Source organism: Hemitrygon akajei, chromosome 27, assembly GCF_048418815.1.
Source record: "Hemitrygon akajei chromosome 27, sHemAka1.3, whole genome shotgun sequence".
Taxonomy (NCBI): Eukaryota; Metazoa; Chordata; class Chondrichthyes; order Myliobatiformes; family Dasyatidae; genus Hemitrygon; species Hemitrygon akajei.
The window spans coordinates 37,472,479-37,491,645 of record NC_133150.1 but is presented as its reverse complement, the minus strand read 5'-3'; the positions used below and the strand labels follow the sequence as shown (position 1 = coordinate 37,491,645).

General features: G+C 41.9%; 1 protein-coding gene across 1 annotated transcript in view; it reads right to left on the bottom strand.

Moving 5' to 3' along the window:
* pik3c2b (phosphatidylinositol-4-phosphate 3-kinase, catalytic subunit type 2 beta) overlaps positions 1-19,167 on the bottom strand; it is a 172,282-nt gene that overhangs the window by 61,491 nt on the left and 91,624 nt on the right. Inside the window, exons 15-17 of the mRNA XM_073030650.1 lie at positions 12,281-12,423; positions 3,267-3,455; positions 351-444 (exon numbers count right to left, since the gene is read on the bottom strand). Of these exons, the coding sequence (XP_072886751.1) occupies positions 351-444; positions 3,267-3,455; positions 12,281-12,423 (426 nt within the window). The remainder of the gene's footprint in view (positions 1-350; positions 445-3,266; positions 3,456-12,280; positions 12,424-19,167) is intronic.

The window sequence follows — 19,167 nt, the reverse complement described above, 5'->3', positions numbered from 1 at the left end:
GAGTTATTCTCTGATCTTGGCAATTTGCTTGCAAGTGTTTCATCACCATACGAGGAGACACAGTTAATGCGCCGTTAATTGTGTGCTGATGGTGTCTCCTTGTATGGTGACAAAATGTTTGCAAGTAAATTGACAAGATCAGAGAATAGCTCAGCCCAACCATCAACCACCTGAGCTACACATTTTCTGAATTATTCCCATTCCTTAACAAAGCCCTCTTCACCTGAAGAATACAACTGATCTTCATTCACCATATATAACATAATATGAATATAACTGCAATGTAATAGGTCAATCAGAATTTAAAAATAAGTTTGACTTGCTCAGATTCTCATTTTAAGGATACTCACTTGTACTAACTGAGGTAGAAAATCCACAAGTTCAGATGTAGACATGGTTTCCATCCACTGCACTGCAGTGCGGCGAAGCTCTTGATCAGGGAACCTATGTAAAACAGTCAAGGAGTTAGCATTATGGCTTGGCTGTATTCAACACCATCTTTACCTGGCACTAATCTTACATGAATTGAGCTTGTATTTCCAAATGTGTAAATGTGTTAGGACGATTTAACAGGATGTTACGATTCATTCAAAAAGTTGATTGAGCGGTTAGGAGACAGTTCCCTCTGGTGGGATATATAAAAGTTATTGAGGGAACTTATTTCACACGATAGTTATGGGAAATGAGGAATATTAAGTACTTCCATAACAAAGCTAAAATTGTTAAAAATTTACAAACTGAGATTGGCAGGAATTTGTTAGGTCAGGTCATGGAGGAAGCAGAAGGAAGGCAGCAATTAAGACAAAGAATGCAGGTCAGCCAAGATCAAATAGAGGAGTATAGAAGGCTTGAGCTTGGTTTGCCCCTGTTTCTATTCCTCTCGAGCAAGGGTTCCCAACCTGGGGTCCACGCGCCCCACAGCCAATGGTAGGGACCCATGGCATAAAAAAGGTTGGAAGCCTGCCCCTCCGCCTATCTTCAGGTCGTCTTTGCCACAAGTCATCAATTCCCATCATCTAAATCATTGACATATAATGTAAAAAGAATCTATCCCAACACAGACCCTTGTGGAACACCACTAGTCACCAGCAGCAAACTAGAAAAGTCTTTCTTTACTCCTACTGTTTGGCTCCTGCCAATCAATCACTGGTTTATCCATGATAGAATCTTTCCTATAACACCATGGGCTCATAGCTTGCTAAGCAGCCTCATGTGTGGCACCTTGTCAAAGGCCATCTGAAAGTCCAAGTATACATCAACCAACTCTTCTGTCTATCATGCTTGTTATTTCTTCAAAGAATTCCAACTGATTTGTCAGGCAGGATTTTCCCTTGAGGGAACCATGCTGAGCACAGCCTATTTTATCATGTGTCTTCATCCTTTATAATCAACTCTAACATCTTCCCAACCACTGAGATAGTGAGAGGAGAATGGCCAGACTGGTTCAAACTGACAGGAAGATGACAGGAACTCCAATAACCACACGTTACAATGTTGGTGTGCAGAAGAGCAGCTCTGAACGCACATTACGTCGAAGCTTGAAGTAGATGGGCTACAGCTGCAGTAGACCACAGCAGGTTCCACTAGTGTACCTAATAAAGTGGCCACTGAGTGTGGAATTATAGAATCGATATTCCAAAATACAGGACACATCAAAAACAACCAAAAACATGAAGAAAATAGGAAATGTAAAACGTCAGAACTGAGGAGTGGGGAGATCTCAAAGCTGGACACAGAGGGTCAAAGAGGAAGATCGAGTACGTTGAAAGGAAACTTTGAAATTGAAACTTTAGTTGACTGGAAGACAATGTAGACAAACATGCACAGGGAATACTAAGTGTTGGTCACAATCACTCAACAGGCCACTCCAGACATTGATAAATATGTCATGGAGATGGAAACTATAAAAGTGGCCTTAAAGGTTACACTGGACGTGTATGACCTGACAATGCTTTCAGTTCCCAGAGCACCACAGTAGCTTTTATCTGCTTCTATTTTTTTTGATGGCACGTTATAGGAGGCTTTCACTTTCAGGTGGAACATTTATCTTGCTGGTAGTTGGTACTAATAATAGGCTAATGCCCTTCCCTTGGATAACATAGGTGGTGTGGAGAGGGGAGACTTGCAGCTTAGGCAATTGCTGGTCTTCCATTAAAAAAAAGCCTTACCCAGGCTTGTGTCCTGGAAACTTTCCAAGGTGCAAATCCATAGTCTATCGAGACTAACGGAGGCCTACACACTACACTAATAATAGGAGTGTGGTTTCAGTTCACTCTGCTACCCAGTACATTTAATGCAATGATAAATTTAATTTCCCATACGACTTGTGAAGCCAAACCTTTAACTTGACAAATTTAATTGCATAGGGGCATTGCAACATTTGATTACAATTAATCAAAAAAATTTTTCTTTGTACTTCAGGAGGTATTCTCAGAGTAAATTCTCACTTGGGGAAAGAAGATACAAGAGAGCTTAGTAGACATCAAGAAAGAGAAATTTCAAAGTGTAGAAACATGGTGGAGCAAGCAGAGAAGATGTAATAGGCAGAGCAATAGAAATTGGCGCCAGGTGCATGGTTACACTCGTGAGAGTAAGTGAAAGAGCACAAGAAAGCAAGGAATGCTTACGGAAGGAATTCCGGACTTTCAGCCATAATAACGGAGTTACTAAACCAGGAAAGCTCTCAGAACATCCTTAGACTGTGTTTGTTGTTGACGCAAAGGATGCATTTCACTGTCTGTTTTGATGTACGTGTGACAAATAAAGCTAATCTTTAGGATCTTTAGTCTTCAGAATCAGAGAATCCTAGAAACATGATATGGGGGTGGGGTGCTATTTGGCTATTTATCTCTTGCAATAAGAAAAAGAGCTTAAGAGTAATGTTGCACTCACATAGCAACTTTCAGGACATTCTGAAACACTCTGAAGCCTGGTTAGTAACACTTTGGGACGTAGTAATACAGGAAATGTAGCACAAGCTGTACACTTCAATGCCACACAAACTTTAAGCAGATAAATGTCTGATTAACCCAAGACTGAAGGACACCAATGGAAAAAAAAATCCTGCTCTAACGAGGCAAGAAATCCTTTCAGAAGCCACTGAATACAATTGTGGAGCGGAGGTTGGAGATGGTAAACTTATACAATGAATTTATAAGCTGGACAGATCAAATGGCTCTCAACACTTTTTTTTACTGATGGTGCCAGTGTGATATTTTAGGGCATGATCTTTAATCTTACTGTTTTAATACTTTTCTGGTACTTACGCAGCGTGGAGTAATCCTAAGGCATCCAGATGGCTTAGGCAATTCCACTGTTTGAGCAAGGTGTAGATATCAGGCAGGCAAGCCCACTCCCAGCTGGGGGCACTGGCGAGCACCATAGGCAGGCAGCTGCATTCTGAATGACAGTAGTATCGCTTTTCCCACAACAGCCTCTTGTCTGCTTCCGTCAGCCTGCACAGAGGGGGTTGAGGGGAGGGGAGAGTGGGCGAAGAAAAGCACAGGGGTCAGTACTCAGTAGCAGACATCAAAGGCACAGCAGCATTACTGCTAGAAACCAGCTGGCTGCAGAGTAACCGGAGAACAGACGCGTCACCTGAGTCTTGGGAGTCAAGGTCATACTCGCTAGAAATGCTCAGACCTGATCACATTAATGCACCAACTTGAAATCCTGCTAAATGTTATACCAACGGCCACACTGCCACTATCAAAGACTGGTCCGAATCCTGCCTGTGAAAAGGGGAATGAATTCTACCAATCTGCAAGATGATAGTACAGTCGAGTAAGAGTGTGAGACAGAGACAAAGTATATGGAGGGAATTCCAGATTTTCAGTCCTAGAAAGACATCAGTAATAGAGTTATTAAACAGGGAATGCATCACAAGGGAGGACAAATTGTCGCTCCGTTACATTGAGCCTAAATGAGACCATCTGGAATATTGTGCACTCCACATCCAAGGAAGAGTAAGCCCGCAATGGTGGGAATGCAGTGAAACTGAACAGATTCCTTGGATGGTGTGCCTGTTGTATAAAAAAAACATCAAGCAGATGAGGCCTGTACTCCTGGTTGGCTGGTGGCACAGTGACGTCAGCGCTGGGCTCCGGAATGGAGGTTCCCGGGTTTGAATCCAGTCAGGCTGTTCCCGAGTATGCTCTCCATCTGTGCCGGGTTGAGTGTTGAGCTCGCAACTCGACCTGCGAAATGTCTGTGTGAGGAGTGGCGCACCACACAGTCTTTTGTTCCGTGCCTTCTAAGGCATGAAAGTGCCCGACGTTGGACTCTCAGGCCCGAGTCAACGTCCTCATCATCTGGATGAATGAGGGGGGGATCTCACAGAGATTTAAAACATTTTCAAAGGGCTTGACAAGTCAAGTACAGAGTTGATACTTCCCCTGGCTGAAGTACCTAGAATCAGATATCATCTCTCAAAATAAAGGTTTGGCTACCCAGGACTGAGCCAAGAGAAAATGCCTTCACCCAGAAGTGGTGAGTATTTGGACTCTGTTGCCTGGAGGACTGTGGAGATTTAGTCACAGAATACATGAAATATTATCTATCTATCTATATATCCATATGGCCTCTGCCTGTGGCGCATTCCCTGCTCATTTAAATAATTAAATAACTAATTAAGTAAATACGGAGAGATAGATAAACAGAAAGAACGAACAGTACAGTACAGCACAGGAACAGGACCTTTCGTCCACACTGTGGTGCCAAACCAATTAAATTAGTAATCAAATGGCTAACTAAACTAATCTCTTGTGCCAACACATTGCCCATGTCCTTCCATTTCCTTCACATTCATGTGTGTACCTCTTAAAAGTCTGTAATGTCTGCCTCCACTATCACCCCAGACAGCGCACTTTAGATACCCACCACTCTGTGTTAAAACAAAACTTGCCCCTCACATCTGCTTTGAACTTACCCCCCTCTCACCTTAAATTCAAAGCATGTGGGTTTGTTGCAGTGTGGATATAAAGAGACTAAAATCAGGCATGAGAGGCTGAATTGCCCACTGCTGATATTGCCTACATTGTTCTCTCATCGGGCTGGAACAGTTTAAGGAAATGGATTGTGCTTTTGATAAAAACTTTATGCACAGTAAAACTCCAACAATCCACTATCTGACTGTTCAGAAATCACAGTGATTCAGAATTTGGCTCACACACAGTTTTCCCTTGCTCCTCTGAAATTTATTGCTTTTATTGGAAATTGTATAACAATGCATAGCATCTAACAAAAAAAAGGGAAGTACAAGGTTGTTGTGGCATTAAGAGGACCAGCAGTCCATAATCTTGACAGTTTACTTGTCTAGCACCATGTGCGCACCAAGTGTGCTAGATTATCAAAGTCGAGTATCACTATGAAATTTGTTTTATGACAGCAGTACTGTGCAAGACAAAAATTACTATGTTGCATAAACAAAGATGAAATGAAAGTTAGTGTTCATATGCACATGCACCGTTCATAAATCTGATAGCAGACGGGAAGAAGCTGTTTCTTAAACATTGCATCTCTTTAGGCTCCTGGACTTCCTCCCCGATGGTAGTACAGGTTGAGCACCCTTGATCTGAAATTCCAAAATCCAAAAATCTCCGAAACCCAATATTTTTTTGTGTGCTGCCATCGCATCACGAATGGAAAATTCCACAAGGCACTGGGAAGGTTCCCAGGCGATACGAAGACATTTTTGAGAAGTGACTTCACATATGTAATCAACAGTAGTTAATGAAAAATAGTAAACACTGCATAAAGCAAAAAATGAAGATCTTGATCATGTCTTCAAAGAGTGGATTCGTCACCATCAGAGTGAATATATGCCGCTTAACAGTATGCTGATCGTGAAACATGCAAAGATCTATGATGATGAACTAAAATTGAAGGCAATTGTGAATATTCAGAAGGCTGGTTGCCGAAATTTAAGAATGGGCATGGTGATGAAATAGAGAAATTCATTGATGAGTTTGCCAAGATGGTCACTGATGAAAATCTAACATGCTGTATCAGTACAGATGTGTGATGAACAAGTGTAAGACAAAGACTGCTTACTAGTAGCACACAAATTCAAAGTCGGGAATGATGACGATGCCAAGCAGCACTGGGTGGCTGAGGTGGTGATAGCTTAGCTTCCTGGTGGTTCAATATATACATTATTGTTTCATACACAAAATTATTAAAAATGTTATACAAAACTACCTTCAGGATATGTATAAGCTGTATATGTGATGTAGATGGATTTTGTGTTTAGTCTTAGGTCCATTCCCCAAGCTATCTCATTATATAGATGCAAATATTCCAAAATCTGAAAAAAAATCAAAATTTCAAAACACTTCCGGCCCCATGCATTTTAGATCAGGGATGCTCAACCTGTAATGAGAAGAGGGCATGCCCCAGATGGTGAGAGTCCTTAATGATGAATGTCACCTTCTTGAAGAAGGCGTCGCCTTTTAAAGATGTCCCCAATGATGGGAGGCATATGCCCACGATGGAGCTGGCCAAGTTTGCAACCCTTGGAGTCTCCATACCTGCCCATGATATGTTATCAAAATGTGCAGTTTTTACTGTCCCCACAAGATGCAACATTCAGGGATTTTCTCTTACATTAATCTGACATTCTCTGCAATTCTCTAAGCCTTCCTCTCAATTCAAAAAGTATGAAATATTAATATTTTCCTTGAAAGCTTCATTACAACTTTTGAGCACAGTATTCTTGCAGACATAGTGCTGCTAACAGCCCACAAACCTTTACAGTCAACTGAACTAACAAGGCAGCAGCAGGAGGTATGAAACACAAATAAAAAATAAATCAGAAAATGGAAAAAAAATCCATTCACCCTCTGGGGAAAGAAAAATAGTTCATTTTTCCAAGTCTGTAGCCCCTCTATGTGCCCAAGCTCTCAGTTTACGAATGATGCGAGTTTTGATGGAAGTTTCTCACTACTACTATCAGAGGGGAGGTACAGGAGACTGAAGACCCATACTCAATGTTTTAGGAACAGCTTCTTCCCCTCTCCTCCAAGAGGAACACAACCTTGTTGTGGCTTGGAGGCTTGTGTGCTTGAATGACCCAGAGAGCTACGTTGGCTGGAGTTAGTGCTTTATATGCTTTGGTTCTTGACATGCCAAACAGGCCAAAGGGTAGAGACCAGATTAAGAGTGGTCCACCAGGCCTCTAGATTTGGAGGATCAACTCAGGGCCAACAACCCTGACTGGCAAAACAAAATTGTCATGGAAACCTTTTACATCTGAGTGTGACGGTATTCCTGAGTCCCAACCCAGGACTTGCATGACTGACAGTCGTGAAAACTGAGAGGAAGTTATTGACACAAAGAAGGAACCCTAGCCCTGAACACCACCTTCATTGTTGCCCTAAACGCCTGCAGCGTAAGAAACAGCAAGTTAGTAAGTCTCCTCCTCTGCCATCAGACTTCTGAATGGCTCATGAACACTACCACATTATTCTTCTTTTGCATTATTTATTTTTATTGTACCTTATAGTAATTTTTTTTAATGCTTTGTACAGTACTGCTGCTACAAATCAACAAATTTCACGACCTATGCCAGTGACAATAAACCTAATTCTGATATTTTGGGCTAAAATGGCAGCCACGAGAGCACCTAGGCTGCAATTAAAGCCCACTCATCCTTTATTGAGAACTCAACACCAGCTCGCTGACCTGCACTTGACTCCAACCGCATGACTGACTCTTAAAACTCACTGACAGTGGAGGTTGCCAGGGCAACTATGTACAGGTAATAATCATAGCTTTTTCCAAGCCAATTCTTAGCCAACGATGCTAATAAGGACAAAATGATAACTTTTGTTTTCCACTGTGGAAACGGAATTTGAATCCAACCCAGAATCCTGAGAAACAGGGAAGTTCAAGAAAGGGAGGAAAAAATGAAAACAAAGCGTTGATTAATTTGATATACACAGAGTGCTTTTAAATCAGAAATGAATACAGTCAACAAGCTTCTTATGACTCCAAAGTCAACTGATCAGATCAACAGTGTTCTGATCCATATCTTGTGGCCTTTTGTTCAAAGTTCGTAGTCTAATGCTTTATGCTCCATGGGGTTTTTTAAAAAGCCGGTCCTATTGGCGCTCCAGTTCTACACTAGAGGGCAGTGTCTTCCACAAAGTCATCTTGCACACCGGAGGGCAGTCTCTTCCATAAATGTCAACACCGGGTGAGATGAACACACTCCAACAGCAATCATTGATGTGTTTTTTGTGCAGGTGATCAAGGTTAGGCACCATGGTTTTGCATGCCTACTGATGTAGCCTCTCCCAGATTGATCTTCCCCCATTTCATTGCCAAAGATATCTGCAGTACAGCAGTCATTTAAAAAAAAAAATTTGGAGTATGTCTTCACAACCTCAATTCCAACTCAACATTGCAAGTTTTCTTGAGACAAGTTTGTGAAAGGTTGGGTTGATGAAGAGCTCCAGCTTCTCATATGTCAGAGGTATGCACTGCCAGTGAAGGGATCGAATCAGTTGGCATGCATGAACACTCATTTCCACCCTGTCCTTGGTGAATGGCCATCACTCTCCCTATTATTCCTGCTTTACAACTGAGACCACACTTCAAAAGCGCTTCATCGGCTGTGTATCACTTCAGGATGTCCCAAGGCTGTTAAAGATGAATCTACGATTCAATTAATTTCACTTTGCAATCACACATGCAAGAACAGGTGGAGAGGGATACAGCTGGCAAGCGATGACCTGGACAGTTCAAAAGCTCATGTGTTTCGTCCTTCATTGTTAGTCACTACCCTGTCTGTCAGGTTATTGGATTACTCTGCACCTTAGAGATTGATCCAATTACAACCCACAAGGCTACTGTATAAGCACCTGATCCCACTTGCTATTTTAGTGACTTTTTTCAGTTATTTGATCTCTGGAAAATGATGCAGAATTTAAGCGCATAATTGGGGGCAGCTTCAGGCCAAGGTCTGCCTGGCTACCTGATGGTTAATGCATGCAGTAACTCATCAGAGAGAAAGAAAAAAAAAATTACACCATTCCCACAGAAAAAAAAATGCAGTCAGGCAACTGGGCAAGTTATGATTCATGGAAATATGGGATGCCAATCAAAACAAAATCCATTATCTTTATGGCAATTTACACTTGAAACTCAGAATGTGTAATCAGCAAGTTCTTGTGCTACAAAGAAGATTAATGTGCATGGTTATTAACCATCACCATTGCAATCCATCCAGCTCAAACCCTTTCACAACCAATCTGCTAGTAACTTTCCAAAGAAACTGAGAGCAGAATCGAATGCTATGTGAACGAACAGAGTTATAAACACTAGAAAAAGAAATCTCAAAATGGAGAAAAGTCTTTACCCTTCTCACAAATTCTTCAAAAACCTGCAAGGTTGTTTGATGTGAGCAATTAGTGCTAGCTAGCTACATCACAGAAACATCAGAGATTCTGCAGATTGTGGAAATATTGAGCAACGCACAGATGATGCTGGAGGAGCTTAGCAAGTCAGGCAGCATCTATGGAGGGGATGAAGTAGTCGACATATTGGGTCAAGACCCTTCATCTGAAGCTTTGTGTGCAGCTACCTACATTTGTCAGTCTGTGGGTAATGAATAGTAAATGTTTGGATGAGGAATCTCAACCCGTTTCAGAATGCAACTAATTTTAACATGAATGAAACAAACATTATTCTGATAAAATGGGGAACACCTTGAGATATGACTAGCTAAGTAATTCCAGCTTTGTGGCACTCCAGTGCAAATGAAAAGAAACAACCTATTCTACATAATAATGAGTTGAACTCAAGACAGAAAATGGACCCAGCTCCTTCCAAGATAACATTAAGTGCTCATATGATCATATTTCCACACAATCCAAAAACGTTCTGAAGGACTGGTTAGAAGTTTAAAAGTTTATAAAATCATGAGAGACATGGAAAGAGTAGACAGTCAGAATGTTCCCTGCCCCCCCTCCCCCCCAAGGGTAGACATGTCAAGTACTAGAGGACATGCATGAGAAGTTGAATGTTCAAAGCAGATGTGTGAGACAAGTTTTTTTCTTACACAGAGAGTGTTAGGTGCCTGGAACAGGCTGCTGGGGGCTGGGGATGGTGGTAGTGCTGGAAGCCAATGTGTTTATATAATGGTGTTTATAGACTGTTAGGTAAGACACATGAATATATATAAAGAATGGAGGGACAGAGACCACATACAAGCGGAAGAGAATTAGTTTGATATGGCATTATGTTTTGTGCAGACTTCTGGGCTTAAGGGCCTGCTCCTGTGTTTTTCTGTGTTCTTAAAACCTTACTAATGTTGGGGCAAGCAAGGAGTTAAAATGGATATTTATACTCAACATAACCTCCTCTTTTGTAAAACGGAAAATGAAAGGCACAACTCACCTCTCTGCTGAATCTCTCAACTATTATTTGTAACATGATAATTCGTCAATGGAATGACAGAGTTGCTCAGTTTCCATTAGATGAATCAAATTTACCATTAACTAAGTACACACTGGGTGACCACATTAGTGTCATCTTTGCACACAACATGAGCTTCTAGTCACTTGACATTTTCATTTTCCGTTCCACTCCCAGGGTGCCCACACTTCCCTCAACTTTCCGTATTATTCCACTGACACCTATGAAACTGTAACTCATCCTTTGATCGGACAATTAAAGGCTTCCAACATAAACATATTACAAGTGCTATAATGGTTCTCCTTGAAACATTTACAGTTTCTCCAGACACAGTACAACTTGTTTCTTCATCTGTGCATTAGCCTTACACCATCATCCCAAGCCACTTGATCATTTAAGTTATCCACTCAAACACAGACCTTTCTTCTCAGCTTCCCACCTCTCTTAGACCATAAGACCATAGGGCATAGGCACAGAATTAAGCCATTTGGTTCAATGAAACTGCTCCACTATTCTACCATGGATTCATTGTCCCTCTCAAACCCATTCTCCCGCCTCAGCAACACACACAAAATGCTGGAGACACTCAGCAGGTCAGGCAGCATCTATGAAAAAGAGTAAACAATTGACATTTTGGGCTGAGACCCTTCATCAGGACTGGAAAGGAAGGGGAAAAGTCAGAGTAAGACATGGGGGGAAGGGAGGAAGAAGTGCAAGGTGGCAGGTGATAGCTGAAACTCGGAGAGCAGGAGGGAGTGAAGTGAAGAGCTGATAAGTTGATTGGTGAAAGAGACACTGGGCTGGAGAAAGGGGAATCTGATAAGAGAGGACTGAAAACCATGGAAGAGAGGAAAGGGGGAAGAGCACTAGAGGGAGGTGATGGGGAGGTAAGGAGATCAGGTGAGGGGGGGAACAGGAATGGGGAATGGTGAAGGGGGGGTTAATTACTGGAAGTTCGAGAAGTTGATGTTCATGCCATTCCATTCTCCTACCTTCTTGCTATAACCTTTGACACCCTTACTAATAACGAACCTATCAACTTCTGCTTTAAATACACCCAATGACTTGGTTTCCACAGCAGTTTGTGGCAATGAATTCCACAGATTCACCACCCCCTGGCTAGAGAAATTCTTTCTCAGCTCTGTTTTAAAGGGATGTCCTGAAACTTGATTTTTCTTTGTACTTGGTTTAAAAATTTGTAAAAGCTAACTGCAAATCAAATCAAATCAAATGAAGTTTAGTTACCATCCAACCATTCATAGATACAGCTGAATACCTCTGGGGCCAAGGTGGAAAACGTTCAAAATAGCAAGCAAAATAGCGAGTAACACAATTCAAAATAGTGAGCAAAGAAAGACATTCACTTTAAAACAAACTTATATTTAGTCGCAGACCCTGAGTGACAATGTCTGGCAATCGATGGTAGTCTCCCGGAAGTGTGCAGACACACACAATCCAGCCTGTTCAAACAGAGAGGGTAGCACCGATGGGAGTAGGTTAAAAGGCTGGCAACAACATAGTGGGCTGAATGGCTCATACTTGCTGAAATGTTCTTCTATATTCTTAATAGCAAGTACAGGATTCAAGTTAAAAACAAGTGCTTTGGTCCATCTCCTGTATCACAGAACTCCAAGATAAAAAGAGACAGATTTTTAATCAGACTAAATAATTCTTAAAATAGGCACACAATTATATCATCCCTGCTATTTTCTGTAAACATCTGGATATGAGGGGGTGCATCCACCATTTGAAACAGTGCTTCATGTGAGGATCCAAGTAGGACTTTGGCCAAGCCAACTTCCAACAGCTGCTCTTTCATTTCCTCAAAGAATATCAACAATCATCATTATAAAAAAGTGTTTACCAGAAGAGAGACTTCTTCTGCATCACTTCCTTCAGATGTTTCCTCGACTCATTATCCAGGCTACTGAACTCGTACTTGGGGCTGAATTCTGCTGCTGGAGGTGTCACGAACTTGACATCAAATGCCGAGGTTGGGAAATCAATCTGTGTATAAAAGGAAAAAAGGTCACTGAAGTAATATCCTTTACAATGCAGTCCAAAGATCCAAACAAATGTCGAAATGCTGCATGAAGTGGTGATGCAGGCGTACAATTTCAATGTTTACAGGTTAACAGGGAAGGCAAGTCTGTAACAGATGGCTTGGATTTATGAGATCCACGCCACAAAATCAGACGGGGTACAAAGTAGTTTTTTTTTGTGCAGAGAGAACTGCTTGGAGTAGAGTGAGCTGCCTGAGAACTCGGTGGAAGCAGCTTCATTTGAAAAGGGGTGGCACGGTAGCAAAGTGGTTAGCACAACGCTTTACAGTACAGGTGACCCAGATTCAATTCCCGCCACTTTGACCACATCGGTTTCCTCTGACAGACCAAGGATGTACCGGTAAGTAGGTTAATGAGTCATTGCAAATTGTCTTGTGGTAGGCTAGGATTAAATTGGGGGATTGCTGGGTGGGATGGCTCGAAAGGCCAGAAGGGCCTGCTCCACACTAGATGGAATTGACTTCATTACTTACATCCTTCATGTACACGAGGAGTAAAAATCTTTATGTTACATCACCAACTGTGCAATGTGCAATTCATAGTAATTTATAATAAATAGCATGTACACCAGGACAATCAATATAGCATAGAATTACAATTCTATCAGTGTGAATTAATCAGTCTGATGGCCTCGTAGAAGCCATCGTCCTGACTTTTACGCTCCGGGACTGCTTCCCAGATGGTAGCAGCTGGAACAGTTTGTGGTTGGGGTGACTTGGGTCCTTAATGATCCTCCGGGCCCTTTTAACATACCTGTCTCTGTAAATGTCCTGAATAGTGGGAAGTTCACATCTACAGATGTGCTGGGCTGTCCTCACCACTCTCTGCAGACTCTGAAGATGTCAATAAATAAACAAACCAACCAACAAGTAGAGTTTGGTCTGTTAAAGAACTTGAACAAGTCAAATCTTCATTTTACATAAATTCCATATGCCCATTCCACGGATCAGTCCAATAATCTTTGTGCTGCATCCAACTAATTATATTTGTCTTCAAGCACCAAAGGTGCAGAGTAAAGGCCAAGTGTTTGCACTCACTGGCAATGGCCCTAATTCACCCGCACTGTAGTGGAGACTGGAGGCCTGTCTTGGGGTTGGAGGACTATTAAGTTGTGAGCTATTAAAGGTTTGTTTTTGCTGTTGCTGTTTCGTTGCTTGTTGTGTTCTGTGTCATTCTGCTGAGCATTGTGGGCAGAATGTGCAATGGCTGCCCCCAGCACATCTGTAGGTTGGTGGTTGTTAACGCAAATGACGCAGCTCACTGTATGTTTTGATGTACGTGTGATAAATAAACGAATTTGAACCTAAAAAGATTTACTATGCATTAGAACTCCACAAGTGAAGCAACCATTCACACAAGAGATGCTGCAGATACTAGAAACCTAGACTAACACACACAAAATGCTGGAGGAACTCAGCAGGTCAGGCAGCGTCTATAGAGGGGAACAGACAGTTGTTGAGTTGGGCCGAGATGCTTCAGCCCAAAACGTTGACTGTTTATTGCACTCCATTGATACTGCCTGACCTTCTGAATTCCTCCAGCATTTTGTGTGAAGCAGCCATTTACAAGGGCTAATTTGAATGCTGGAGTGTGTCATCCCACAATGAGTTACCAGGTCAGGAGGAAATGGTCAAAGCAAAGGACTTAGTCATATACCAAGATGATAGTAGGAAGGTCTGATATAGAAGGAAATATACCAGTCAAGATTTCTAAATGGATCAATTATCTCTTCTTCATTTCAAGCAACATTAGAGAGACGGAGGAAAGAGCGATTAGAAACTAGAGGAAAATGAGAGAAAGTAAAATGTAAAAGATACTCTGTGAAATAGATTATGGCCAAATCAATGGTGTTTGAAAGAAGATGCAATACACAAAACTGACGGCCTGCTGAGTTCTTCCAGCAGTATGTTTTTGCTCCATGTCCCAGCATCTGCAGTCACTTTTATCCACAAGTAAAACTCTATTGTTAAAGCAACTCTATCTCCTTTCCCGGAACATGTCCTCTGTGTGCTTTAAAGGCAAAGATTAGTTGTTGCTGGACGTTTTCCAGTTTGCGTTTTTATACGATAAGCATCAGCGAGCATACCGTCCAACATAACTGATGGACACAACTGCTTTGCAAGTTACAACGTGACCACAGGACTCTTCTGCTCCAGGTCTTGGAACCAGGCCAACCATTCAGAAATTGCATCTATCAGTGGGATTAGAGAGGAAAAAGATCAGGTGGATTCTTGGAAAGGCAACAGGAAGATCAGTTGTTAGTTATAGTCCCCGGGATCAGGTGGGGGTAAAGCAGATCAATAAAAAATTCACTACTCGTGTAGATTAAATCAGCAGGAACTGTCAACAATCATAATGAAAAAAAATTCTTTAGCTAAGTTAATCATCCTGTGGCTTGACGTTATATAAATTTTCTCTTTAGCATGACAGTGAAGGATCTGATTTAAAGAACTCTTCTTGCCTTTGGAAAGGTTCACTCCCATTTGAGAGACCCCCTGCTACCAACAGCGAAGGAACAAAAGTAGCATTTATTTAGAACCTTGCACATGCCTGGACAGCACCAGGTATTTTTGCAGCCAATAAGTTACTTCTAGCCTGCTGGTGGTGTAGCGGTATCCACACTGGACTTTGACGTGAGTGGTCCCGAGTTTGAATCCGGCTGGCCCCTTGCACGCTTTCCATCTGTGCTGGGTTGAGCATTGAGCTAGCAACTTGGCCCGTGAAAAACAGACAAATGCCAAGGAAATGGCACCGTTGCCGCCCGATGCACTAGAAAGTGCGGAAAGGAATAATAACTACAAAAGTTACGCCTGGAAACTCAGCCATCTGTTATGAAAGCAAAGGCCCTAGGTATCAGCCAATGTGTGCACAGTATGATACCACAAGCAGCACACACAAAATGCTGGAGTTAATCTGGATTTCCAGCATCTGCAGAACCTCTTCTGATTACGATACCACAAGCAACCTTCTGATATACACAGATGGTCCACGTTTAGGAGATACAAGAGGCTGCAGATGCTGGAATTCAGAAAAGTAAACAATCTGCCGGAGCATCTGAGCAAGTCAGACTGCATTTGTGGTGGGGAGTGGGATCTGGTTGCATTGGGTTGAAACCCTGCATCAGCACATTAGGGCTCAGGAAATGCCTCAGCGATATGACATATATTGGCCAATACTGTACTCCCTTGCTTGTGGAGTTGTGCCATGGGATCTTTCATGTTAACCCACAAAGGCAGAAGGACTCTCAGATGAAAAGTTTCATTCCAAGGATGATACTTCTGCCACTGCACAATTTTTTCAGTACAGCCTGTAACATACGTTCAAGTCCCTGCAGTTCAAAGCTGACTACAATGTTACTGTAATGGCATTAGTGGGATTGGGGGGGGGGGGGGGGGTGGATTGGCGCAGGAGAACACGCACAATATAAGAAATGAAAGTCACCTTGGCTGAATGACTTCATAACTGCATTTAATCAGAAAGCAAGAAATGGAGGAGTTACTCTTTAAGATAAAAAAAATCCACATAAACTGAAGATTCCAGATTGATTCTATTTTGCTGTTTTTAAAAATGCAAAGCCCAGACAAAGAGGTAAAACACAAGGTTTCTGAAAGAGGGAATTGTAGCTGATCTTCTTAGTTAAGTGAGTGCCACATCAGCACATGAGGTAGAGAGAGCCAGAGCAAGCAATCCAGGAATCTTCGCTGTTAGCAGCATGTTTTATCAGACCCATATGGGAGCTGTACACTCCCATAAGTCACAAATGTTTTCACAATAAATCCTGCCAAACCTTTTGCTTTTCTTGAGGTTTAAAGTAGATTTTGCCCCAGTAATAGTTTTAAAAGATTCTGTTTCCTCAGCTCCACCAGCATCATACTTTTTATTTTTCTTACTCTTACATAGACTGGCGTATATCATAACTTGGAGTGGAGAGAATGTGGGGGTTGTGCCAGAACTCTGTTAATTTGGCTTGGAACGACCAACAGATAGAAGCTAAATGCATCCAAGAGCTGTTCTAGTTTCATTTACGGTATCTGCTGGTTGAGGTTTACTTTAAATAAAGGATGTCTCAAAGCTCTGTTACAAAATAAGTGAAATCAAAGCCAATTTGCACACAGCAAGCTTTTAAAAATGCCATGATAATGTCCAGATGCTGATTAGAAAGGATCAGAGAAATTATGATGTCCTTATTATTAATTCAAAATGACATGAAGGGTGAGCCAGGGTAAATTTGGCTTGGAGCTGTGTCAGAAGACAAAAGGTGCCATCCCACTGCTGAGACTCAAGCACATTACTCTGGATGACTAGCAGAATGCTGGTCTCTTAGGTTAGTTAAAACTCCTGATGCAGTACCGGCTTCCATTTGTCAACAATCACAATTAGTTTGTGCAAATTAGGTTTTACTTTCCTCACATATTTCAAAGGATTTAATTGTCTGTGAAGTATTTCTGATCTCCCATGGTTATAGTGATAGTGTCAGAAGTGCAGCATAGAAATAGATCCTTCAATCTACTAAATCAGTGCCGACTATAACCCATGTTAATCCCATATTCTCATCAACTTCTCTCAGATTCTACCAATGACGAGGAAGTGGGCAGGAGGCATATCAGCTGGTTGGGTGATGTTGCAAAAACAACCTCACACTCAATGTCAGCAAAAATCAAGGCATCTATTGTGGACTTCAGGAAGAGGAAGTCAGGAGAATGCACGCCAGTCCTCACTGAGGGGTCAGCGGTGGAAAGGGTGAGCAGCTTCAAGTTCCTAGATGTCAACATTTTTTGCGGTCATGAAGGAAGAACGCCAGTGGCTCTACTTCATTTTGGGAGTTTGAGGAGATTTGGTATGTCACCAAAAACACTACAACTCTCTACAGATCCATGGTAGAGAGCATTCTGACTGGCTGCATTACTGCCGAGTATGGAGGCTTTAACATGCAGGATCACAAGAAGCTGCAGAGGTTGCAGACTAACACAGCTCCATCACAGGCAAAGCCCATCCCGCCATTGAAGACATCTTCTAGAGGTGGTGCCTCAAAAAGCGGCATCCAACATTAAGTGCCCTCTATATCCGGATCATACCCTCTTTTCATTATTACCATCAGAAAGGTGATGGCTGAAAGAGCCTGAAGATAAACACTCAATATTTAATGACCAGTTTCTTCTCTCCACTATTAGATTTTTGAATAGTCCATGAACACTACCTTAATATTCCTCTTTGCACTATTATTTGTAACATAGTGATTTTTGTGTTGCAGCCAAAAAAAACACAATACATTTCAATACACATGTCAGTGATAATAAATCTAATTCTGACCCATTCTCAATGGGTAATTTACAGTGGCCAATTAACCTATCAACCCAGATGTCTTTAGATTGTGGTAGAGAAAAAAATCAGAGAAGCCCACATGGTCATGGGAAAGGGTGCAAATCCATACAAACAGCACCAGAGGTTAGGATTAAATTTGGGTCTCTGGCGCCAAGAGGCAGTGGCTAAACCCGCTCAATTATAAAGGTGCGTTTCTAAATACAAGTCCATCCTTGCTAATGTGGAAGGACTGATATTCCCAGGTTTAAATAAAGCTTCCCTAATGGCTAAGGAAGAAAGGGAATTTCTCTCAAGCTGTCTACCAGACATGTCTGAAGTCAGTGTCGATTTCCAGTAGAGACCCGCCTGGTAATGGAATTTGGGAAGAAGATCGGTGGCAAGGGTGGAATTGTTGAATTATTAATTTATTGATAGTAAAAACATTATCTGGGGCATATTTATGGAGTGCAAAGCTTCCTGTTGCCATAATTTTGCTATAACTTAGCAATCAATGTGTTCTATGAAGTACAGCTGGTGCACTGTAAAGCGTGATGGTTAGTGAAATACTTTATAGCACAAGGTCGGGATTCAGCATCTAGAGTCTGGGTTTATGACACTGCAATTCTGTCTTTCTACCAGGAGCAGCAATCCCCAAAGGAACTCAGTCAGCATCTGTGGACATTTTGGGTCGAGCCCTTCATCTGGACAGCAATGAAAAACTTGTTTGGTGTGAAGTACAGTCTTAGGCACACACATTTTGCAAGGGAGCCTAAGACTTTTGCACATTACAGTATTAGTCAACATGATGCAAAGGGCAGGTTTGTAAATCTGGCAGGATCAAAAGATATTGGGAATGGTGAGGGCGGAATGCTGTGGGAGGGGTGTGGGACAGGTGGCAGAGAAGGAGTGCCAGGGCAGGGGTGGCATAGGTGCAGACACACCCAGCCTTCAGTCAGCAGGCAAGGTCATTTGATTCCAAACAATTGGTTTATTGATCATCACAGAATGACTCTCTGGTGCTTCCTACTCCCTCTCACCTCCCTTTCCCTTTTCCCAACCATGATTCCCCTCTCCCTGCCCCGTTTCCACTCTCAGTTCACAACAGAGACCTGTATCAGAATCAGGTTTAACATCAGTCACATATATTATGAAATTTGTTTATTGCAGCAGTACAGTGTAATACATACAACTACTACAAAACTGTGCAAAAGTCTTAGCTATGTACATGTGCCCAGGACTTTTGCACAGTGCTGTAACTGTAGCTGTTCACTCAAGGTGCCTGTCAAATCCATATTCCTGCTTCCAAAACCATTGCCGGGAGTAATAAATCTCAAACTAAAAGTGTTATGCAGAAATACGCCTAGCACAAGTTTCAAAAAGGTTAAGT